The sequence below is a fragment of the Mobula hypostoma genome, chromosome 1 (genome assembly GCF_963921235.1).
Source record: "Mobula hypostoma chromosome 1, sMobHyp1.1, whole genome shotgun sequence".
NCBI classification, from domain to species: domain Eukaryota; kingdom Metazoa; phylum Chordata; class Chondrichthyes; order Myliobatiformes; family Myliobatidae; genus Mobula; species Mobula hypostoma.
Genome location: NC_086097.1, coordinates 64,164,619 through 64,190,434, shown reverse-complemented (window position 1 = coordinate 64,190,434; position 25,816 = coordinate 64,164,619). Strand labels below are relative to the sequence as shown.

General features: G+C 44.5%; 1 protein-coding gene across 1 annotated transcript; it reads right to left on the bottom strand.

Moving 5' to 3' along the window:
* Nucleotides 1-3,020: 3,020 nt before the first annotated feature.
* LOC134356667 (insulinoma-associated protein 1b) lies at nucleotides 3,021-4,454 on the bottom strand. Its single transcript, XM_063067713.1, has one exon. The coding sequence runs from the start codon at nucleotides 4,452-4,454 to the stop codon at nucleotides 3,021-3,023; it is 1,434 nt and encodes a 477-aa protein (XP_062923783.1).
* Between the last annotated feature and the right edge of the window lie 21,362 nt (nucleotides 4,455-25,816).

The following is a 25,816-nucleotide window of genomic DNA, read 5'->3' as shown; positions in this document are numbered from 1 at the left end:
ATTAATAATGTGGTAATAGTAAATCATTAATTTACTAGTAAATCTAAATGAAATTATTTTCTAAGTTGATGTAAGTATTCAAAATAATTTACCAAACAAGAATGTGAAAATGTACAGCTAAATTAAAAGTATGTATTTGATTCCTAATTTTTATTTCAATAGCAAAATATATTAACTTAGGTGTAATATTTTCTCATACTACAGACTAAAGCAAATCATTTGGAAGAAGAAACTGTTTATCCAATCAATGAAAAGTCATTAATATAAATAGAAATAAAGTACAAATAATATAAAACTGATTTATACATCTCAAATCTGTAAATGTTAAATAATGCAATATTTCAGTTAATTAGCATAATACTCTTAACCTGAAGAAGGTATTAGCATTATGTGACGTGTACATATCTGATTAGAGGTTCAGAGTCTATATTAGGATTGGGTGCTTAAGATTTAAATTGTATTATTTATTAAGAGTGAGGGTAAACTATAAAAATCAATTGTGACGCCAAAGTTAACTGGGTAATTCAGGGAAAACAGTGAAGTACTGCACTGACAAGCTATATAGAGTACAGACCAAATGGAATGGAAAATTGAATAATAAATGGGACTCCTGGGGAAGTAATATCTGGAACCAAGTTTGAATATCCCAAAGCAGCAAGAAATAGTAAATTTGGTTCATTAAGTAAATATGGAACACACTTGTGCAATAGTTGTGGAGATGAGCTGATAATTTCACACTAAAATCATGTTTCTGTCTACTCTAGTGTACTAGCACTTTCTAAACCAACAGTTTGAAACTAAGAATCTCTGTAAAGTCATGGTTCAACATATACCTAATAACTTAACTGCACCAGTATCATCAAGTCAGGGGACCCTTCCTGGTTCAGTGCTGAATGGAACAGAATTCAACTGAAGACAGCATCAAAAGATGAAAGGACCATCTTGAACCAAAAGTGCCAAATGGATGATTATCAGAGTCCTCACTATCACATAAACCAGTCTTAAGCTAACTTTATTCTCTCTCTAATGATATCAAGATACAGCTTAATGCACTACAGTAAACACTATATGTCTGCAATTTGAAGGTGTGTCTAGAACTTCTATTTGCAAACGATATTTACCAAGTTAGCTATAATACAATTGGCTATGCAATAAAGGTAGAAAATAACCCAGCGTTCAAAAGGCAATGATAAATGCAATCTGGTTAATTGTTGTGTCTTACTCTCATTAATCAGCAAAGATGTGCAAGAGATTATTAACTCTGCTGTTGGTTGGCTTTTCTTTGCCAATAGTATACTTTCTGTTATTCAGTTTGGACTCTGCAAAGACTACTCAGCATCATTGGGCCATGCATGGAGAAAATAAATGAGATGAGTGGGACATCAAGGCAACATCTGGACAAGTGAAACGTCAAAGATCCCTACGAAGATTGCAACCAATGGAAGTTAATAAGAAACTCTCCATTGCCCAGAATCAAGACTGATACAGTGGCTAAAATTGCAGAAGGCCAATCACTTCAATGCAGAACATTGCTGCAGGAATTCCTTAGGGCAGAAACCTGGTCCATCTTCAGTCACCTCATCATTGATCATTCTAGCATCAAAAGGTAATGTGTGGTGATATTCACAGATTAACTGAATAACTATCAATTCTAATTTTGATTTTTCAGACAGTGAAACAGTTGATGCCACCATGTAGCAGGACCTGAACATGTTCATACTTGGGTTGGTGGTACACAACTCAACGACAAAGATGATCACAAAGATAGAATTCAACCAATTCCACTTAACTATCACCTACATTGTTATTATGAATTGCACCACCATTAACATCCTGCGGGTTGTAATGATGAATCTTTTAACTGAATCAGTATTAAGTATTGTGACTGTATGATCAGGTTGGATCTTGAATACAATGTGAGGCGTTTCACAGGATCGGTGCACCGTGGCTATGTTATATGTCATTAAGAAGGTACCCTGCGGCAGCTTAACGCCTATTTGACAGCACTTTCCATTACGGAAAAAAATGTCTACCGTTGAGACCAAAGAAGTTCAGTAGAAACCTGGAGGCAGACCAAATTTCCTTCAAAAGGCACAGACTATCCTGACTTGGACCTATATGGCTATTCTACGTCATTTCTAGATTGAAATCCTCGAACAGCCTAATAAAAATATTAAAGGTGATTTTACCACAAGGACGTAAGCGTTTAGGAAGGTTGCTCGCCCAGTCCGAGATGGGCAATGAGGGCGGGCCTGTGGATGAACGAAAAAAAGACTGAATAAAGGCGATATGAAGTGGACTCCTTTGGTATCTAACAATAGGTCAAGAATTTTGCAGTTATTAAAACTCAGGTAACATTCCCCCAAGAATTGTAGAAGAGTACAAAATCTGTTCTTTCTCTGACGTCAGTGAATATTACAAAGAGTCTACAACCAATTAAAAGCAAATCGCAAATAACAGTTGGGATTACAAGGCCTAATTTGTTCTTTAAAATCGTAACGCAACTCTTTAGTTGTATGTCATCGCAACGCTCCGAAATGGGCTAGAATCTAAACAAATATCATGATATAAAATATTTCTCATAAAATGGAACAACATAATCGATTATGTTGAATCCAAATTCTAATTAAGACTAGACCATTCTTTTACAATATAGTTATCTGAAATATATGTTTATCTCTGGCCCTCATCACCCATTGATATTAGTTGTGTAATTGGTACATTCTTCCAGTCAACCCTAACGTAAAAGCAACAAAGTTTGTCAATTTTGATTTTTGATGTTCAGTCCTAATAGTTACAGTACGTATTCAGAAAATTGAAAATGTTACTTAAACAGTACTAATGCATTGTCCATTGACGTGCAGCGAACTGTCTGAGACGTATTAAGTTAAACAGTCTTCTGCTATAATAGCAAATCGCTGCTTTAGACTGTATTTTCTCAATGAGTATGAATCGTTCTGAAGAGAACTTTTCACCACAGATTCCTTTACAAGCCATAGGAGAGCCCAGCTACGCTAACACTAACAGCCCACCGAAGCCGGCAGAGGCAGGAGCAGCACCTGTCTATTCTCTGACGGGTGGCACTTGTTGATGTGCCTAGTGAGTCCGGGCGAGCTGAAGAAAGTCGATGAGCAGAGTTTGCAACAGAAGGGCAGGGCTCCCAGGTCGCTCTTGTTAGGGTGCTCGTCGGGAGCGGCGCATTTCTCACCACAGTCCGGCCCGAAAAGCGCCGGTCCTGCGCCGCTGACTGCATGCCAGAGCAGGTGCTTGTCACGGCTCTCGGCCGTCTGCACGTCCGACCCGCACAGCTGACAAGGGAAAGACATCCGGGCCGCCCGAAGGTGGCTGTGGACGCTCGACCCAGCCGCCTCGTGGGCGCTTAGGTGCTTTCTCAGGTAAGCCTGTCGACGGAATCTCTTGCCGCAGTAGCGACATTGGAAGCGGCCGTCCAGCCGCTGGGCTGCACCAGCTCGCGAACAGCCTGGCTCCTTGGCGCTGTCCATGGTGCCGGAGCTGTTGCCGTCCTCCCCCGAGTTCTCCTTGCTGCCTGGCACCAAGCAATTCTGGTTGTCCCTCTGGGGATTTGGATCAGTTCGAGGTTTGTGCCAGCGCCGGTGAGAGGCCAGGTTAGCTGGGCAGCTGAAGACTTTATCACACTCGTGGCAGCGGTACTCCACGCGAACGATCCTAGAGCACTTGTGCTGAGCAAGAGCGAACGGGTCCGAATATTGTTCTTTGCACAACTGACAGATGAATTCTCCAAGGGGTTTATTCATCAGTGCCGATGACGGCTTGCACTCCGTGGGATCAACCTTAATTCGTAGACCCAAGACGGGGGAAGTGCTCACCTCATCCTCGAAGTTCAGTTTCCTGATTACTTTTGACTTCTTCGGGGCGCTCTTCTGCTTGCGGTGGCCAGGATCAGGCACGCATCTCTTACTCCCGTGGAAAGGTGAGTACAGGCGAGTAACGCCTCCACACTTCGCAGTCATCGGGGAGAAAGAGGGTTGAACCAAGAGCCTCTCTATTGGGTTTATCGAGGCTGCAGCAACGAAATGCTCATCTGAAGTAGACTGCCTTAGACAAGTGTCAAAGAAGTCGTTCTCGAGCTCCTTGTCAATAGGTTTGATGGGTGTGTAAGAGACATTAGCCCAACCAGAGATACTATACTCTGAGAAAGTGTCTTTAGTGTAGGATGTACCTGAAACACCGTCCTCCTCTCGTTCGTTCTTTCTATGGGTCGTGTCCAGCATTTCATCTTGTGTAAATCCATCCTTCAGCTGTGCTGGACTATTTTTCTGAGGACATAGCTGTGAAATGCTCCGTGGGCATACGGCTGCTCGCGCATTCCCGCTCAAAAGAGGAATTTGCACTGGCTGTCTTTCCTCACTCCGAATCCTATATGATACCGGAGACGATTTAATGTTCCTCTTCACTAGAAATCCTCTTGGCATCTTTAAACTCGCGGGAATACTTTTGCAAAGGCGAATCAATCCGTATTTTACGAGGGTAAGGAAGGGAGTACACGGATTTTACTCGATGACTCAGGTATTTTGCCGGATATCTGGACTGAAAGTCCGCTCAAATGAGTCGGGGAATTGTAGCGCTGATTCTCGACATGACTGCCTTGCTTTTATGATGGAGAAGCCTTTTGTTTAGAATCGTGGTGGTCCAATCAGAAGGCGTGAGTGATAAAGGAGGAGGAGAGAAGGGACAATAGGATGACCGTGGTTTGTGTATTGTGATAGTAAGATAACCGGCCTGTCATCAAAAAGATCACATGGTGGGAAAAGAGCAGCGAAAAGGAACATCTTTCTTCTCCAGACGAAGATACGCATACTTGTTTTTCACACGTGTAACTTGTTGATGACTCCATTTATTGTCCACCTCCCTAATGATTATAAATGCATAAAACTGTAGCAGCCAGGCCAGCAAACATCCATTCCCTACTATAGTTCTTCACCAGCAGTTTATCTGATGTAAACTTTTTCCTGACTTTCTTCACTAAGCCTAAAATAGGACGTGTTGCCGTGACGTTGTTGATTGGTCGCATTTCAGAATCCGTAACCAGCACGTTTCCTTCTTTGTAAATATTGTCGCTCTTGCAGCAGTGACTAAACGTATTTCACTGCCGAAGCCATCTTTCAGTGCAGTGGCCAGTTGTAATTTTTGATTAATATGACTTAGCGGTCCGATAGTTTTGAAATTGATGAATTGTTATTTCAATTACTAAAAGATGGCAATCTGTTGAATCACTCTGGGAAACAAAAATTTGATCTTAAATTCGCTTTAATGCTTGATATAATTGCATTAAAATATGGTGGTGTAAACTATCCAGTGTATACATACAGTGACCATGTATGATTACATCTGTGTGGATCATCCTATATTTAAATAGAACCAGTATTTTGAGACGTTTCCTAACAGCAGATCAATGATGAACTAGAAATTAATCACTACATCTGGAATAATCGGTTCACCTTGCTCTGTTCTGGTAAACAGTACTTTTAAAAAATGCCTTGGTGTGGCAGCATATCTAATTTTTAATCTGCCTAATTTAAAAAAAAACGAACACAACAGGTACCTGCAGTAAGAAATGGGATGATAGTTGCGCAATGTGCGGCGATATGAGTATTTTACACTCGGAATTCTATCCACTGAAATAACCTGGAGAAGACAACATTGTTGAGCTATATGTTTTATAGCCAATTTTCCACAGATAAAATCAAGTGCTTGGATGGAAACTCAAAAGAAAACATAAAGATGTTTGTATTTATTTTTGGCGATCAGTTAGTTTCAGGTTCAATGCATAGAAAGGAACACGCTTTCCGATTTGTAATTATACTGCGAGGACTGTGAAATATCTGAATTATATCAGTCGGACTGACCCATTCAATCGAGCGCATTATCTTGCTGCTGCCACGCTCACATCTCGTTTTCCGGGCGGGGGGGCGGTGTGTTATAACGTAAATCTTACATTAGTCATCAAACGTCGTGTTGTGGGCAGCCTGCCTGCTATTGTTCAAAATGTGTAGCCGCAAACATTATGACGCGTGCCGCCGCTTTTGATTCATTCTGACATTATCCCCTTCTTGATATTATCGTTTCCGAAAGGAAGATTTCTCAATCATTCTTTAGTCAACAGGGTTGTAGAGATGGTGAGTTTGCCTACTTTGATATCCTAAGCGTTGGTTCTTGAGGACTGAGTGGATCGCCGTACTTAAATCAATATTTGTGCTGGTAAACGGGAGAGTTTGCTCGGGGAAATGGCCAGTTTGTGCTGTTGTCTCCGCCTAATCACCGGCGCTTATTTCCATACAGCTGCTCTCTTTCTCGCCTTTGGCGAGCTCCCGACACAGCGGGATTAACTGTCTGATCACTCCTCTATTTACACGAGTAAAAAATCTTCATAACACTCCATTCATTTGAAAACAGATTATGGCCTTAACTGTTATTTAGGTGAAACAAGGATAAAGCGATATGGCTGGATTATGGTTTTGCTGATCCTAGAAATTTACTTTTCTAGGAGGGGTGTTTTTATTTTGCTCAATTGGATCTTTAAACCCCACATGAAATCCATCAGAAACCCAATGTTCAATTGACCCAAATAATTCCACGCTCGTCACAATTTGGTTTTCGCAAACTAAAATATTACAGCAGAAGATTTTATAACCACGTCTAACTTCTGTGTCTCATTCATGTGGGGATCATCCTACTCATCTACTATCAGCAACGCTGACAGATGTTTTGAAAACACACCAATATCTCAGGGGCGTGATCTTTCCTGATTAAAGGGAAGAAAATACATTTTCTTTATTTTTATAAAAAAAAGATGCGTATACATCTGCTGTGTTCTTGCTATCAAGGCAAAGTTGGGATATACGAACTACCTGCAGATACCTACAAACAATAACAGCGCGTAATTGATGAAAAAATACTGTTGCCCTGGAAACCAGGAAGTAAACAAACAAAATGTGAGAATTAATAAATCAATACAAAATAACAATCAGGTAAATAACGGTCGATAATGCTGTTATCATCAGTGGAGGGGTTTGTCTGTAATGATATTACTCAGCCTTTGTGGCGTCGCCCTCCTCTCAGCACCGGGATGTCATCTAATGACGCTGTGAAGCGAGATACATGCGACGCTTTGTTTGTAGGAACCGCTGCGGAATCACCACACCGTAAACCTCAAAAATACAATAGCCGACAAACATTGATATTGTTACAATGTAATAAAAAATCAGCGCCTCGCCGAAAAAACTATTTTACTTTGCATGCAGCTTCTTGGCAAATGATGATGGAGAACTGGACAGATGGATTGGTTTGTTATTCTCATTATTGTTTCCAGGATTCATTTTTCACCGCGTGCAGCGGATTGTTCAGAGCAAATGAATTCAACTGGATGAAAGAATAAAACCTTTTCCAAGATTTCATTTAGAGAGGATTAGCATAATACAGGTCGCCAGGTGTTAGTTCGGAAGATTCTGTTAATCGATATTGCTTCTAAACAGACAAAAACCAGCATTATGCGGCTGGAAGGTGCAGAGTATTCTGCCTTGAACATTCTAGATGAATTGTAATTGTCTTTTATTCGTTTTTCTTCAGGTTTTTGTGTGAGAGTCAGATTCTGATCCACCGGAGTAACTTGACGGTACACCTAACGTCCCCTGACCGTACACCCAACACGACACCCCCGACCGTACACCCTACACGCCCCCCGACCGTACATCCAACACCCCCCGACCGTACACCCTACACCCCACCACAACCGTACACCCAACACCACCCCCCGACCGTACACCCTACACCCCCCAGACCGTACACCACCCCCCCTGGACCGTACACCCAACACCCCCCCTGGACCGTACACCCAACACCCCCCCGACCGTACAACCAACACCCCCTGACCGTACATTCAACACCCCCTGACCGTACATTCAACACCCCCCGACCGTACACCCTACACCCCCGACCGTACACCCAACACCCCCCCCCCGACCGTACACCCTACACCCCCCCCCCAGACCGTACACCACCACCCCCCCGGACCGTACACCCAACACCCCCCCGACCGTACACCCAACACCCTACACCCATCCGGCCGTACACCCAACACCCCCCTCCGACCGTACATCCAACACCCCCCAACCGTACACCCGACCGTACACCCAAAACCCCCCCCCCACGACCGTACACCCAACACCCCACTGACTGTACACCCAACACCCCCCCCCCGAACGTACACCCAACACCTTCCGACCGTACACCCAACACCCCCGACCGTACACCCAACACCCCCGACCGTGAACCCAACACTCCCCTGACCGTACACCCAACACCTTCCGACCGTACACCCAACACCCAATAGCCCCCCGACCATACACCCAACACCCAACAGCCCCCCGACCGTACAACCAACACCCCCTGACCGTACACCCAACACTCCCCCCGACCGTACACCCAACATCCCCCCTCCCCCCCCCAGACCTAGATAGGGCTTAGCATATCATGATCAGAGGAAATGAGAAGAGATAAATGTTGATTGTCCTTATCAAACTGGCAATAAAACTGAGCAGCAAGCACGAGGAATTCTGCAGATGCTGGAAATTCAAGCAACACACATCAAAGTTGCTGGTGAACGCAGCAGGTCAGGCAGCATCTGTAGGAAGAGGTACAGTCGACGTTTCAGGCTGAGAAGGGCGTTCACCAGCAACCTTGATGTGTGTTGCATAAAACTGAGCAGATTGGCTAAGGTAGGGAGGGGAGATGGGAGCACTTCTGTTTGAAATTGGTAAGAATTTGCTGGGAACTCCAGACTGCCCTGCTATTGTTGTTGAAATCCCTCTGGAGCTGATCCTTGTAAGTGGCTTTTGCCACTTCCAGAACTTTATTAAAGTGCTGTTTTGCAGAACTGTATTCCACTCTGTTGCAAGATACGCAGGCAAAACCCTTTGCAGATCTGAGAGTTCTCAACTCCTGGGTGAACCACAGCTTGTCACTGTTATACCTCACAATGATCTTTTTAGGAAGACACACCTTCACAGAGCGTATGCTAGATGGCTACACCAGCCTTCCAAGCCGTGGAGCCTAAACAGCCTCAGGAGTCCATCGCCGTCTGGTGGTCCTAGTTGGTTTAACGTTCCGGTTTTCATTTATAGCTGGGGAAGAGAATGATCGTGGTATGGTCAGAGGTCGCCAAGGGTGCATGGGGGAAATGGTGGAACACCCCTTTTAATGTTGGTGTTGGAGATCTGTCCTTGCATGTGGGGCACCTAATCTTCTGGTAGTATTTGGGCAGGTCAAACAACAGCCTTTGTGCAGACTGTGTTGGCAGGAGGGGAAATGTCAATACCAGCCAGGATTACAGAGTGAAATTCCCTGGGTGGGCAGAATGGTTTACAATGAATGAAAAGAGCCTTTAAGTCAGCAGAGGAAAAAGAAAAGACGAGAACACATTCCTGCGCCATCTGTTATTGATAAATCTGCACAAGCCATCACCACTCAGCTTGCCACATAGTCCACTCTAAATAGCTGGTATCCTGGGGTAGGTTTTTGCAAATAAAACTAAATGAGGTGTTTTATGTTTAATGAATCATGTAACACATTTTATTGCACTTGAAAACCTACAAAACAAAAGCGGACTAAAAACATTTTACGTAATAACGTCATCGCGTCAGACCAGCCTCTCAAAGTGAAACTCCAACTCGATGGTAGTTGTGAATTATGTACATTTCTCCCAGGTATGTTACCCTGCATCGGCCCCCAGAATTCACTAAAACCAGCATTGTGAGCCTGGTTGGAGCTCGGACGAGCCGCCCAGCCCGGGTCCTGTGTTTCATGGGTGGAGGTTTCAGCGGTGCCTCTGGCTCGTCCAGAGCTGTGTTGACACACTCATGGTCACATTGTGATGCTAGGGCCATGGCAGTGGAATCTTCCAGACCTTAGTGGGCTGGTTTAAGGTGATCGACCCGAAATACGTTCACGTTTACCCTTATTATCTACGATAAAAGTCTTTTCTCCCCATTCCAAACCGCTGAACGGGCCATCATAAGGGGATGTTGATGCGCATCATGGCGGACGAAAACAAACGAGGTAGAACGTGGGTCAACAGGAGCCCACGAGTGGTAAATGCCATGACAGGAGGTAGGAATGGGTTTAAAGGAATTGAATTTACTGAGGAGGGTGGAACGCTGTTGTCAGGTGGTCGTGGCATCAGGAATGAAATCAGCTGGCGCTCCTAACAGCTGCCCGTACACCAACTCAGCCGCGGGCAACTGCAGGACCCCTTGTGGAGCTGTTCTGAGCCCCCGCAGGACGCATGCGAGACAATCATGCCAACACTCATCCATCAAGGAAGCCCTCAGACTCAGAGCAGCTTTTAAGGATTGGCGGAACCGCTCACATAGGCCAATGGACTGCGGGTGATACGCAATGGTGTGATGTAGCCTAATGCCGAGGTTCTGGGCCACACAGGCTGCAGTCCAACCACGCACGTCCTTTCTGAGGCCGTGCCAAACAAATGTTAGTGCCACCAGTTTCTGTGAGGCCTTCCGGCCCGGATGTGAGAGGCCAAGTACGGAGTCCAAAACAGTCCGTCTCCAGTTTGCGGGTAAGATTGGGCGAGGCTGACCTGTTGAGGAATCACACAGGAGAGAAACCCCAGCTTCCCCAAGCTTAAGGTCAGCCAACCGCAGGCCCATAACTGCTGTTCAGTAAGCCTGGATCTCTGGATCAGTAACTCAGTCAGCTGCTATGCCGGTGTCGTCAGCCCCTATGGGTATGGCATCAATGGCTGGCCGTGAGAGGCAATCAGCCACAGCTTTACTTTTTCCCCTTGATATGTTGTATAGCGGTTGTGAACTTGGATATGTAGGCTAGGTACTGTTGCTGCCATGCAGGCCAAGGGTCTGATATTCAGGCCATTGTGCGCACAAGGGGTTTGTTGTCAATGAACACTGTGAAATGGCGACTCTCTAGAAGAAAACGAAAATGGCGGAAAGCCAGATAGAGACCAAAATGTGCTGTACTTGCTTTCGGGGGGGGGGGGTGCTGCTGGCTGAAGAAGGCAAGCGGCTGCCACCCGCCTCCGACCCACTGTTCGTGTACAGCGCCCACATAGTCTGAAGCATCAGCAGTAATGGGTATGGGTGCACTGGGGAGCGGATGTGCCAGTACGGTCGATTGGAAAGAGCTTGTTTGGTATCATCAAATACCTTTAAGCACACTATACACGGGGAGCATCAGTTCAGCAGCTTGCCGAAAGAAGCAGTGATACAAATTTACCATACCTAAAAACTCCTGTAGATTTTTTGTAGTGCAGGACGGTGGGAAGTCCATAATAGCGGCTACCTTTGATGGGAGGGGTTTCGCACCTTCTGTGGAGTCAGTGGCCAAGAAAGTCAATGGTAGACAACCCAAACTGGCATTTAGCAGGGCTAATAATCAACTTGTATTGGCTTAAGCGCCCGACAAGTGTGCGGAGGTAATACGTGTTCAGATTTGGACACAGTGGCAACAAGTTTGTCATCCAGGTAAGCAAAATGAAACTCTTACGTCTTTTAATAGTTCATCAGCCATTGGAAAGTCTGTGCTGCATTTGTCGGTCCAAACAACATGCGCAGAAACTCAAAGAGGCCAAATGGGGTTATCACAGCTGTTTCTGGAATGTCCCCCAAGCACACAGACACCTAATGGTAGCCCCCAACTAGATTGGCTTTGGGAAAAAATAACTTTCCGACTAAACATGCCAAGAAGTCTTGAATGTGTGAGACTGGGTAACAGTCGGGGGATGTGACCTCATTAAGGCGACAGTAATCATCACATGGGCAGCAACCACCACTGGATTTAGGGACCAATGGAGAGGTGAAGCCCAGGGACTATTCAACCTGTGTACAATTCTGAAACTTTCCATGTTGACAACGCAGCCTTTGCAGTTACCAGCTTTTCTGCGTCCAGTGTGCACCTGCGGGCTTGGACTGGCGGGCCAGTTGTGGGAATGTGGTGCTTGACCCTGTGTTTTGTAGCTGTAGTGGGGAATGTGAGCATGGTGAGGTTTGGGAATTCGCCCAGCAGTCGAGTAAACTCACAATCAGTGGCTCATGCGCTTGACAGAGTCGTTGTGGGGAACCTACTGGGGGAGCAGGGTAATGACCCAAAGTGCTTCACTTCCACAAGGGGGCAGTTCTTAAGATGGAGTGACAGTCCATGCACACACAGGAAATCTGTACTGAGCAGAGGTCTAGCCACTTTAGCCAGGACGAGGTCCCATGTGCAACATCGCCCACTGAAGCAGAGCTTCACCAATCATGCCCTGTAAGTCCGCATCATCCTAGCATTGGGGGTTTCCAGTGAGGTTTCATTACTCTTTGCCTTCTCATCAATATGTGATGCTAATAACATACTCACTTGAGCACCCATCTCACACAAGAGGCCTTGCCCTGAAATTGCATCTGTAATGAACAGTAGACAACCCTGACTGCTGGAACCCATGGTGTTCACAGACCTCTGATGTCCTGATGTGCTGGCACTGTCGAAGCTGCAACGCAATCGGCTCTTCCTAGTGTTCGTGGTTAAAAACACAGGCTCGGAGTCGTCTGTTTTGCAGTAGTGGGCAGAGAATGGAGGAGGAATGATGCATCGCTGCCTAGCTGAGTGTAGACTATCAGCCATTTTAGCGAGCTCCCTATAGTCCTTCACAGGTGCATTAGCGAGGGCTATGCAAACTTGATCAGGCATTTGCTGCATGAGGACTTCTTTAAAAGTACAAGAAGGATCGTGATTTTCCGGGAGAGACAGCATGTGGTCCATTAGTTCCAAAGGCCTAGCATCTCCGAGAGCGGGTAAGGAGAGAAACTGTTTGGCGAAAAACACGAGGAATTCTGCAGATGCTGGAAATTCAAGCAACACACATCAAATTTGCTGGTGAACTCAGCAGGCCAGGCAGCATATCTAGGAAGAGGTACAGTCGACGTTTCAGGCCGAGACCCTTCGTCAGGACTAACTTAAGGAAGAGTTAGTAAGAAATTTGAAAGTGTGAGGGGGAGGGGGAGATCCAAAATGATAGGAGAAGACAGGAGGGGGAGGGATGGGGCCAAGAGCTGGACAGTTGATTGGCAAAAGGGATATGAGAGGATCATGGGACAGGAGGCCCAGGGCGAAAGAAAAGGAGACTCCAACAGTCCGAAAGTCTGTAAAAGGAAAGTTTTCAGCGATGGGTATTTATTGTGGTCAGACAGACTCTTGCCACTGTGGAATTGCTGAGCGACACTACCGTGTAGTGAAATTTGGTGTCATCAGCGGTTATTTCTTGAAGCGCGAATTGAGCCTCAGATTGTACGAAACAAGCGACGGCATTTTGCTTCCAAAACTCTGGCAGTTTCGGAGCAACAGCATTGGCCGACATGTTCAATAATTCCGGAATCGTCCTAGAGCATCGAGTTCACCAATCTAGGCTTTCGCAAACAAAGCAAAGTGGGGCATTTTATGTTTAATCAAACCCGCAATACATTTCATTGACCTAGAAAACCTACACTCAAAAGCGCACTAAAAACTTTTTACCTAAATACGTCACCACATCAGAGCAGCCTCTTAAAGTGAAATCCAACTCAATGTCGATGGTTGTAAATTATTTACATTCCTCCCACTAGGTTGCCCTACGCTGGGATTTGAACACGTTATCCTGATGAGCAGCATTAACTCACCCATTTTATTCGTAAGAGAGTGGACGTTTGAAATACAGATTGCCGGGAAAGCAGAACAGAGGCCTCTGCGTCTCCAGCATACCAGATCGCCAGTTCGTTTACCTTTATACCTGCTGGAGACACGTGTTCTCAGCCGGAGTTATTTCTCTCAGCCGGAGGAAGCTTTAGTGGCAAATCATTTGATCCTGGACACACACAGGAAATTAACCTGATGGTGCCCAATCCCTATTATTCATGATCATTTCACCAGTAAAAGCAACCTAGAGTTTGACCATACACATAACGTTGCCTGACCACACAACTAATACCCCTCCGACCACACAGCTAACACCCCCCAGCCATACACCTAACCCCCCCCGACTATACACCTAACACCCCCCTGTCTATACACCTAACACCACCCAACTATACACCTAACACCCCCCTGACTATACACCTAACACCCCCTCCGACTATACACCTAACACCCCTCCCCGACCGTACACTTAACACCCCCCTGACCACACAACTCACACCCTCCGACCACACAACTAACACCCCCCAGCCATACCTACAACCCCCCGACCGTACACCTAACACCCCCCCGACCACACAACTCACACCCTCCGACCACACAACTAACACCCCCCAGCCATACCTACAACCCCCCGACCGTACACCTAACACCCCCCCGACCACACATCTCACACCCTCCGACCACACAACTAACACCCCCCAGCCATACCTACAACCCCCCCCCCGACTGTACACCTAACCCCCCCCAACCATACACCTAACACCACCCCCCCCGTACTGAATGCTTTGATCGATGAAGGCAAATGTGCCAAATGCTTTCCTCATCGCCCTGATAGTTTCTTATCTTGGGATGTCTTCCACGTGGACCATAATCTTGTGGTTTGGAGGTTTGTGGGCCTCAATGGCCCGGAGAGCTATGTTGGCTGGAGTCAGGGCATTATGCCAAGGTGAAAGGGTAAAAGCCAGACTAAGAGTGGTCCACCGGTCCTCAAGTTTCCGGGGTTCAGGTCGGGGCTAATAACCCCGACTGGTCAAACAAAACTGTCATGGAGACAGCAATGAAGATTCCTTCTACATCTGTGAGCGACGGCATTCGCGAGTTTCCACCCAGGACCTGCATGGCTGATAGTAGTGAAAACTGAGAGGAAGCTACTGGCGCGGTGAAGGAAGCCCCGGACACCGCCACGACCAAGACCAAAACTGGTTCCTGGAAAGGCAGACAGAGATGAAAGACCTTCATTGCTGCCCTAAACGCCAGCAGGCGTAACTGGCAGTAAGTAACTTTGGGATGTACATTCATATTTTCTCTTATTAAAAAAAAGAATGGCTTACTCTACACCTTTTCGATTTTACAAGGTTTTTCAACCCTTCTCCCAGGTCCTCTTAATAGGACAATTCCAACATTAAAGCTCTCTCTGACAAACCCTAATTTCAGATTCCGCGGTTACTCCGTCCACAACGTTACTTGCATTTCCTTGGTGAAAATCCCTTCCATTTTCCCTTGCTATCACGTTGCCCGCAGCAAGATTATTGCCCGGGCTTCCAGCCTGACAATTTTTCTGGGCGATGTTCGTACCCGGGTGTCCCTAGAGACACATGCCGTGTCCAGGGGCACAATGGAGGTGTTCCGGGACCGTTGGGCACCGCGGGGGGATAAACTGCATCCTAAATGAGGATGGGAACATTTTAATTTAGTTCGTGTTACGTATTTATTGCTGCTGTTTCTAGTATTTTTATTGTAGTGTATTGTATTGCAGAATTTGAAATAAACGCATTTTTGTTTTAAAATGATTACTGACGTTTTCAAAACGTACAAGAAACTGAAAATCGTATGATTTTAAATAGCTGGTGTTTGGTGTCAATGTTTCGATACACTTCATAGAATAGCATTGTTCTCAGAAACACTTAGCGCAACATTTTTTGAAAATAAAGATATAAAAATCGTCGAAATATATTGAGTGAAAATGAAAGTATGTTACATTAATTGGAATTACTCTTGTATCTTAATCCCAGATGCAGAAACACAGAATCACACAAGCACAAAAATGAATTGAAGTATATGCGGGTACAGTACAAGTTCTGTGTGTCTCATATCAGAGACACTTACATCAGTACTGTACACTGCTGTTCTCCAGTCTCAATTAACGGCACTACATCAGCTTCTCTAATACACGCAGGGCCCCCATAGTAGGTAAAGAAACAGAGAGGCTTCCAGCCAAACAACTGTGTTTCATTTGAAACAGGTTTCCTAAAGCTTTTGCGATCACTGCATCGTTCTGCTTCCAACATTGAAATGGTAAAATTCCATTTCTCAGTGTACACACGATTGGAATTACAACTGCACAGACTAACACGCACGGAGACGGTTGAGAGTGAGAGTTTATTCCGTAATCCGTTAAAGAAAACGGGATGACTTCTGAACGTGGAGAAGGCCCGGTCCTCGCCTTATTGAAAAAGTATTGTTTTGGAAGACGGGCGTACTTGAAACCGGGTTACTCTGCTGCGTGCTGTTAGAGCGAGAGAATATAAGGCCTGGGAATTTATGACTTCAAATGTAAAATACACAGAGGAAATAGTTGCCTCTAATTTTCATTAAATTGCAAACAAGATAAATATTTGTAATCTTGCAGCCTTTTAATTTGTAACAGCGTCAGATCCCATTGAAATTAATCAAACATTGCTTGAGTTTGTTTTTATTATGGATATAATAGGTGTAATTAAACGATTTTTATTCACTCTGCAGATTGATTTGATTTAATCGTCGTTTCAGTCCAGCTCCAACGCAAACTAATAACGCCTGGATTCTCGCAGATGTCCTTGGATGATGCATTTATTTTAAATCGACATCTCGACAACAAGATTCCTCTATCAGTGCAACGCAGGCATCCATTTATCCCACTATGCTGATTTACACTGAGGCGAGTTTTATTCTGAGAGATAACGCTTGTGTATTCCAGCACCTGCCCGCGCTACAAGCGCAGAGTAAGCAGTGTCCTGCGGAGAAATTGGAAAGTTCACTGTCGGGAGTCAGCAACAGCCGAGATGGCGATCGCGTCCTTTCACAAATCGTGGGAATGTCTTTCTGCCTTTTCCCATGCGGGGAAACTGTTCATTATCTGATGAGCGGACGCACTGGAGTTGTTGGAGCAGCAGCAGTGGGAATGGAGGCTGGTGGCAGTTGGTGCTGATAATCCGGTGAGAAAGGCCAGGAAACCAGCTGGGTCCCACCTCGCCTTGGAACTGCGGCTGGAGATAAAGAGTTTGCACACAGCTCCAGATGGAGGGCCGGCCTTTATCTCAACGTGCATCTAAAATGTGGGCAGATTTGATAAATGTCCTGTTTCTATTCATCATTAATGGAAAACTCTTGGCTGGTGAGGCAACCCTTTAAAATGGATTTACAAATAATAAAAAATTCTTTCAGTCTATTTATTGGCCTTTTTCATACTACATTGCAAGTCGGTGACGGTGGAGAGGAGCTGACTTCTGGAACAGAGGAAGCATGCGTTGGGGATCAATGCTGGGTTATTCCTATGCATATTTCCAACCCCCTTCGCTTCCATCCGCTGTGTTTGAGAATCTCTCGGTTAATTTATTCGTTTTTGTTTAATACATTTCAGTTCTTTCATAGCTATATTTTCTTTGAGAATGGGGAAAAAGGCAGCAGGGAATGGATATTTTTAATCTTCACTCCCACTCAAAATGAGGTAAACAGTTCTACGGAGTTCAATTAACACGGGGTAGTCGGACGCCTAGGGAACTGGTGTGCGTTTGCAGAGGGTTAGATTAATCAATAATGGATGGCGGTTGAATTCAGCCTTTGAGTGAACGCAAACTGTGGCCATCGCTGTTTGTTTTAAACTAGACTACGCCCTACAGTCACATTAGGCTGATGCCAGTACATGAGGATCTCGGGAGCTGGATTACGTGTCACATCACATTACCTCTAGCCGCTGTTCTGAAATGAGGTGAGACCCTGGATCAGTCCCGACTCCTGACAACTTGTTCCACCCTGTCCATACAGTAACAGATCCAGGGATCGTGTTGTCATAACACCGTGACTGGACAGTTGCGACGCTTTTCCTCGAGTCTGACAGTTATCTCCCGAGATAATCTGTAGGGAAACAGAGCTGCATGTTTATCAGCCTCGCTTGCTTGTGATTTATGAAAGGCAAACGAGTGCTGTGGCTGCAGTCGCTCTCGATTTGTTACTTCAGAAAGAAGATGCAATTATTGAAAATTGGGAACTCCTCGAGCCTTGCCCCATTTCACCCTTGCAATGTCATTCTGCCCTCCACCGGTAGATCCAGAATTAAATTCCTCTTTAACTTTGGTTTTGAAAAGAATCCGCAGCAAAGTGAAATGAGCTGGGATTTAATGAGCATTGCTGCGTGCCCGGTTGAAGGGCTGTGTACTATGGCCAATCCTCCTTAGGGTTTCGGATAATCCCAGCGTGGATGTTCACACAGGCTCAGCCCTGCCTTTCCACCGGGCAACCTGCTGCTCGCAGGCAGCACTTTCACATTTGTTTGCTGGCAATTACGCCTCCTGATATATATATATATATTCTAAATCACAGACGTTTGGAAGATCGCTGACAATTAATTGGCCCCTTGCTACATTACCTTGATGGTTTAATGTGCGGAGGACGTGTGCTCCACCCATAACGTCGGTACGAAGAACCGTGCTCAATCAGTCCTGCTCCAAGCACTGTGCGAGCATTTGGGGACTAAATCCTACATCTTCCCCTTCACTGTGTGGAGGGGCCGGCCTCTCTTCAGCGGTATTAATTGTCAGTTCTACAACATAAAGAGACAGGCAAAAGCGGGCCTGACAAAATTATTCCTCCAGTCCATGGTCAACCACAACACCAACCTAGCAATAGAGTGTCGCCATTTACTGAAACTCAGTGATACTATCAGTGAACACGTCTTTATGCATGTTATAAATAACACAAGCTCTTACAAGGGGTTATCCTGCATTGCATTGTCATTGCAGTCATGGTTCCTCGGTCAGAGATGAAGTTGATACAATGGGCTTCAAAAACACCAGTGTTTCCAATTCGTTCTCTCGTTCTCTCTCTCCCTCCCTCTCCCTCATCGTCCTCTCCCGCTGCCTCCCCTCTCTATCTCTCTGTCACACATACACACACACACACAGAGCCACAATAAAGAGAAGCTAGAAAAACTTTGTTCTTCTGGCATACCAAGGATATCTGGATATCATTATCTGCTTAGATATCCACTCCTGATGGCCACTGCGCCAGATGTTCAACCAAACCAAAGCAACCTCACGCTGTTCACACTGGAGCAGCCTGCATCCAGTCAGAAGTCCCACTTCCCAACCCTTGGGCTGTGTAATCCAGATGTCGGGCCCCTTTCGGATCCCTATTTTGAATCAGTATCAGAATGGGAATCAGATTTAATATCACTGGCATATGTCGTGAAAAAGGTTGTTTTGCAGCAGCAATACATTGTAATACATTTAAACACTATACATTACAATAAGAAATACTGTATAAACCTATAGATATATAATTCAAATAAATAAGTGTAAGTAGTGCAAACGAGAGGAAAAACCAGTGAGCTGGAGTACGTAGCTTCATTGTCCAACCGGACATCCGATAGCAGTGGGAAAGAAGTTGTTCCTAAAACATTGAGTGTGTGTATTCAGGCTCCTGTACCTCCGTCTTGTTGGTAGCAATGAAATGAAGGCATTTCCTGGGTGATCAGGGTCATCAATGACGGATGTCGCCTTTGTGAGACATTGACTTTTGAAGATGTTCTCGATGCCGGGGAGGCCAGTGCCCACAATGGAGCTGGCTGAATTTGTAACTTTCTGCAGCTTTTTCTGATCCTGTGCAGTAGCCCGTCTATACCGGATGGTGATTAAAAATGCGCTCCATGGTATATCTGTCAAAATTTGTGAGTGTCTTTGGTGACATACCAATTCTCCTCAAACTCCAAATGAAATATAGTCACTGTTATAATTGTATCAATATGTTGGGCCTAGGATAGATCCTCAGAGATGTTGACACTCGGAAACTTGAAACTGCTCCCCCTTTCTACATCTGATTCCTCGATGGGACTGGAATGTGTTCCCTCAACTTCCCCTTCCTGAAGTTCACAGTTAATTCCCTTGTATTATTGACGTTGAGTGCAAAGTTGTTGCAACCCCACGCGGTCAGTCTCACGCCTGTACGCCTGCTCGTCACCATCTGAAATTCCGCCAGCAATGGTTGAGTTATCTGCAAATTTATAGACAGAGTTAGAGCCGTGCGTAGCTGCACACTTGTGGGTGTAGAGAGAGTAGAGCAGTGGGCTAAGCACGCATCCTTGAGTTCAGCGAGAAGGAGATGTTAGTTCCGATCTGTCCCGATAAGAAAGTCAAAGATGCATTTACAGAGGGAGGCACGGAGACCCAGGTTTGGAGCTTGTTGATTAATACTGAGGGTATGATGTGTTGAACACTGAGTTGTAATCGATAAGCAGCAGCCTGACTAAGTATTGCTGTTGTCCAGGTTATCCAAGGCCAGGTAGAGAGCCTGAGAGATTACATACACTCTCGACCTGTTGTGGCGATAGGCAGATTGCAGCGGGTTCAGGTCCTTGCCGAGGTGGGAGATGATTCTGGCCATGATTAACCCCTCAAAGCAATCCATCACCGTAGATGTGAGTGCAACTGAGCGACAGTCGTTAAGGCAGCTCCCTCTGATCATTTTGGGCTCTGGTATCTCACCCCTTTGAAGCCGGTGGAAACCTCCAACTGCAGCAGTGAGAGTTTGAATATGTCCTTGAACACTCCCGCCGGTTGGTTGGCACAGATTTTTGGTGGCCTACCAGTTACACCATCGGAGCCTGGCGATCTCATGGTCACCCTCATGAAAGATGTTCTTGTCGGCCTCCGAGACAGAACTCACAGGGTCACCAGATGCTCCAGGAATTCGCACGGGTGTAGTTTTATTCTCCCCATCAAAGCGTGCACAAGAGGAGTTTAGCTCGTTTGGGACTGAAGCTTCATGACCATTCATGATGTTAGGTCTCGTCCTGCAAATCCTGGCGGAGCTGATGTGCAACCGATTCCGTCTCTAACTTCAATAAGAATTGTTTTTTTCGCTCTTAAAATAGCCTTCTGTAGGTTGTACTTGGACCATGTATAGATCTGGATGACCGGCCTTGAATGCCACCGATCTAGCCCGAAGCAAACTCGAATGTCCTGGTTCATCCAAAGCTTTTAGTTTGTTTCTTGGCCGTAATGTCCAGAGAGAAACCATGCCCTATGGAGTTAGCTTAACATCTCGATCAGTAAGTACGCAAAAACTGAATTACACATCCCAACGCAGCTTCTGTCCTTCAAACTGCATGGAACAGGCTTGGAAAGACCTGCGTGGACCACCCTTTCCTCGGATTCCAATATAAGGGACCCAATGTTGCTCGGCACTGCCCGAGATGTCTACAAAACCTCGTTTACTAATATAGCACGTATCCAATAGGATGCATTTCTGGAAAAGGTGTTTGCATTTATGACTGATGGCTTACAATGCAGCAAGAACTTCGGACACTACGTGATCCTGCGGAAACTATTTCAGTCGAGACGTCTTCTTCCCTCTTCCAATCCTGCCTGGTCTCAGTTCATTGTCCCGAGTGTAAAGCAAGCCAAGAAGAATAGCTACTGCCATCGAGCGGCCATCGAGAACCTGTGCAAACTTCTCCGCCAACACCATAACCTGTTGGACAAGTGGAAGGGCGCAATGTTTCAGAGCAAAACAAACGAGAAAGTGGCTCCACTTTCATCACTTCTAAATTTTCAAACCAATACGTCAAAGGATATCTTTTGTGAGAAATCTTCCTCTGCTAATGTTCTTTTTGTAGGACAATTTGATCTCAATAGGTTAGTAATATAACTAGTTTATATCTTCGCAAAAGTTGAAGATCAAAATTTTGTACTTAAGAGTTCAATTTCACCCAGAACATAAAACCAGATGCCAAGAAAATAATACATCTTTCTCTTTTGAAAAACACGTGAGTTAAAAACTTTCCGAAAATAAAATATTTTTTAAAAAAGCATGATTCGAGCGTTCTGGTCCATTGCTGTTTTGCCATTGGGAGCTCTTGAAAGTGGAGCTTCGATTAGGTCTTGGAATTAGGGCCAATCGAAAGGATTACTCGTCGTCAGATTGAGTTCCGAGGGATTTGGACAGTTCCAACATCGATGTGCAGAATTGGGCAGGAGATTAGAAATCGGCCTTCATTAAATTTAAATTGTATCTAATTACCGTCACTGTTTCATTGGTTTTGTCAATATAGCCAGTGTAAATGAAAGTTTTTTAAAAAATTACTTAGACAAAAAACCAGACGGAGCTGCATCTCCAGTATACAATTTTTAAAAAATGCATTCTATATAATAACAGGCAGTACCAGTAATTAATCTATGAATTATACAGTGGTTTAAGAAATCTCGAAGTCCAGCCTTAATTTTCACATTTTTATGGAAGTTTAAATGTTTTTATTGATCAATTTATTCAAGATAGTTTAAGTTCTGTTTTTTCGGTAAGTCCGCTTGAGACATTTTTGAGCAGGATATTATATCTTCTACAATACATGAAGTGTCTTAAACACAGGTGTACGTCATCTAATCAAAGCCCATTGATTCTGTACTTGCAGATGATTGATGAGATAAACTCCGCGCTAAATGCAACTTTCTCTGGAGTGGTGAGGGTGCCGGAGAGCTAATTAGCCCGCTGATGCTTTATTCATTTTGTTGGCAAATCTATTAGGATGGAGATTCACGTAAAGCGTTTGAGACCTAATTCTGTTTGTCGTTCTGTAACGTTAGGAACTCAACTAAGGAAAAATATCTCAAATATATCAAGGAAACGACCGTATCAAATTCTTGATTATTATCACTGCCTTCGCTGAAATGTGTTACTTTGCGGCCGCAGTAAAATGAGTTATCTTGTTTATTTGCTGAAACGAAGAGGAAGGGGCACAAATTTTGAGATGAACTATGTAAATCCCAAAAGACCAAAGTAACTTGTTTTCCACTTCCACCGAACTTCATCAACCACCTGTAGCTTTTCAATCAGCCCAGAAAGATAAATGCACCGTGACGTTCACCTTTATGGATTCTTTCATCCCTAATTAAACCTTAATCCTGACTAACTGGTCTTAATTCCCCTCTTGATTCAAAATGTGATAAACTGAACATTTTATAAACGATTTCCTGTTATTTTACTCAATTTGTTCCTTAGTCTTAAAACAACAAAATGGAAATTACGTACGTGTTCAAACTAGCTTTTTTGATACAGAGATATATTTTGTAATCAGATATGGCCGGATAAGACTTAAGAAACAAGACATTCGCAGAAACATTATGCTGAAAGCATATTTAACATAAAAATATTCAGAATATCAACCCACCACATGTGGGATAAAGCACGGCGCAATTGCTGAATTTGAGACAGGGAATATAACTCATGATCTGATCCGAAAAAGAAGTCTTTGACGCTGTGGTTAGAATGAACTGGATAACATACAGAAGCCCGGATTTTCCGCGCTAGGACCTGTTGAAACACAATAGAACAAGCGGCTGAAGCATAACGTGAGTGGAGTTCACACTCCAGGGAACTCTGCCCACCCGTATTTGCCCGTCCCATTTTCCGCCATGGGGAGAGAGGGACTTTTGCTGCGTGTTTTTGTATCTCCACGCGTAAGAGACAGAAAAAGGTGATAGACACTTAGTAAACCAAAGCTTCTGGGTTTTCTAACACTTGACTAGCCGCCGTGACTTGTTTTGGACTAAACGGGCAAATGCCAAGAGCTTGGAACCTGCAGCATATCAAGAACAAAAGATATTCTGCAAATGCTGGAAATTCAGAGTAACACACAAATGCTGGAGTAACTCAGCAGGTCAGACAGCATCTATGGACGGGAATATGCAGACGACGTTTCGGGCGGAGACCCTTGCGGTCGCGCTGAAGGGTCTCAGCCCGAAATGTCGACTGTTCATTCTCGTCCATAGATGCTGCCTGACCTGCTGAGTTCCTCCAGCATTTTGTGTGTGTTACTTGGAACCCGCAGCATTTACAATCAAGATATGCACACTTATTTTGAAACGGAAGAACATATTTGTGCCGCTTTCCTTAATCTTTGATGTATTTTATTGCAGCAGATAAACAATTAAAGCCTAGTCAGACCTCTTAAAAAAGAAAATAGATATAATTGTAAGATTATTCGATGTACTTTTATTAATTCAAGACATATTGCAGCAATTTTCAAGTAATTTGACTTTGATTACTTGGAGTAATATTTTCTTCTTCTAATTATTTCAGAAACCGTGCTTTCCTCCTTAAAAGCCATTTGTTCTCATTACTTTAAAATTGCTATTTGCTGCTCCTCAATAAATCTTGAATAATCTTTGCTCCTTAAAAGAATAGCAAATCAGAAAGAAAAATACACAGGTACATTTCTCACCAGCAAAACAAGCTCAGTGAGAAAGCAAGAAGCCTGTTCCAGCATCTGTTGCTCATTGTAGGATTTGGTATTGGGGTGGAGAGCTGACAAGAGAACATTCTGCTCCTTGCCAGTCAGGAGATGGCAAACTCAGGGTAGTTGGCATGAACTACAAGAAAATGTGATGACATTGTCCTTAAAATAACTAGGAGAATGAGGTATGAAATTGGAAAACAAGAAAAGAAATCAACCATTATTATAATAATGAGAGAAATCTTTAACCAAGATCTGCAGGTTTGCCCACGGCTGGGCAATTCACAAGAGGAGGCCCGGTTTCCTGAGCAGGGTGCTATCCATGGGCTGTGGATCTGTGGGCTTCCCTGAGCAGACGCACTGAGCTGCAGGAAAGTCCACAGGTTCCAGCTGTCACCCTGGAAAATCCACCCTCCACTCCTGCACAAGGGCCCATTCAGATGAATGAGAGAAAATAGCTGCTGGCAGAATACCATTATTTGAGTTAATTAAGCTATAGTATTTTTAACAGGGTCTCAGTTATTTTACGTGATTATCATTGACACCTATTGAACGTGGGGATAAGCTCACTGTCCATTGCTGGGAGAAGCCTTGGAATCCATACTTGTGATCAGAGACTGAACCCAGGACTATTTGTAATAAGGTTTTTGTTTTATCTATACAAGTTTATCCCCTTTTTTTCCCAAGATATGCCCTCTTTTTATTACTTGCATTAGGGAGGAGGTACAGGAGCCTTAAGACCCACAATCAATAGCTTCTTCAAGATTGTTTAATGTGATTTCCAGTACCCAAGTGTGAAAGAGAACAAAATAATTGTTAGCAACACACAGCAAAGTTGCTGGTGAACGCAGCAGGCCAGGCAGCATCTCTAGGAAGAGGTACAGCCGACGTTTCAGGCCGAGACCCTTCATCAAATAATTGTTACTCTAGATCTGATGAAGCACAAAAAAAGCACAAAAAATATAAATACATAAGATAGCTTATATACATAGATTGATTGTATGTCCATAAAGTGACGCTAGGCACAGGAGTGTTTGTACATAATGTGACTGACAGGAAATGATAAAATAGTTGTGGTTGGGGGTGTGGAGGGGTGGGTTAGTGAGTGAAGGTGTTGATCAGCCTTACTGCTTGCTGAGAGTAACTATTTTTCAGTCTGGTGGTTCTGGTGGTCCTTGTGCTGTTATATACAGTTAGCTTATCCCCACATTCAATAGGTGTCAATGATAACCACGTAAAATAACTGAGACCCTATTAAAAATACTATAGCTTAATTAACTCAAATAATGGTATTCTGCCAGCAGCTATTTTCTCTCATTCATTTGAATGGGCCTTGTGCAGGAGTGGAGGGTGGATTTTCCAGGGTGACAGCTGGAATCTGTGGACTTTCCTGCAGCTCGGTGCATCTGCTCAGGGAAGCCCACAGATCCACAGCCCATGGATAGCACCCTGCTCAGGAAACCGGGCCTCCTCTTGTGAATTGCCCAGCTGTGGGCAAACCTGCAGATCTCGGTTAAAGATTATAATAATGGTTGATTTCTTCTCTTGTTTTCCAATTTCATACCTCATTTTTCCCAGTTATTTTCAGGACAATGTCACATTTCTTGTAGTGTG

What these genes read in the sequence shown, in the direction of transcription:
- LOC134356667 (XM_063067713.1), bottom strand. Translation starts at nt 4,454, where the DNA reads ATGCCAAGAGGATTTCTAGTGAAGAGGAACATTAAATCGTCTCCGGTA.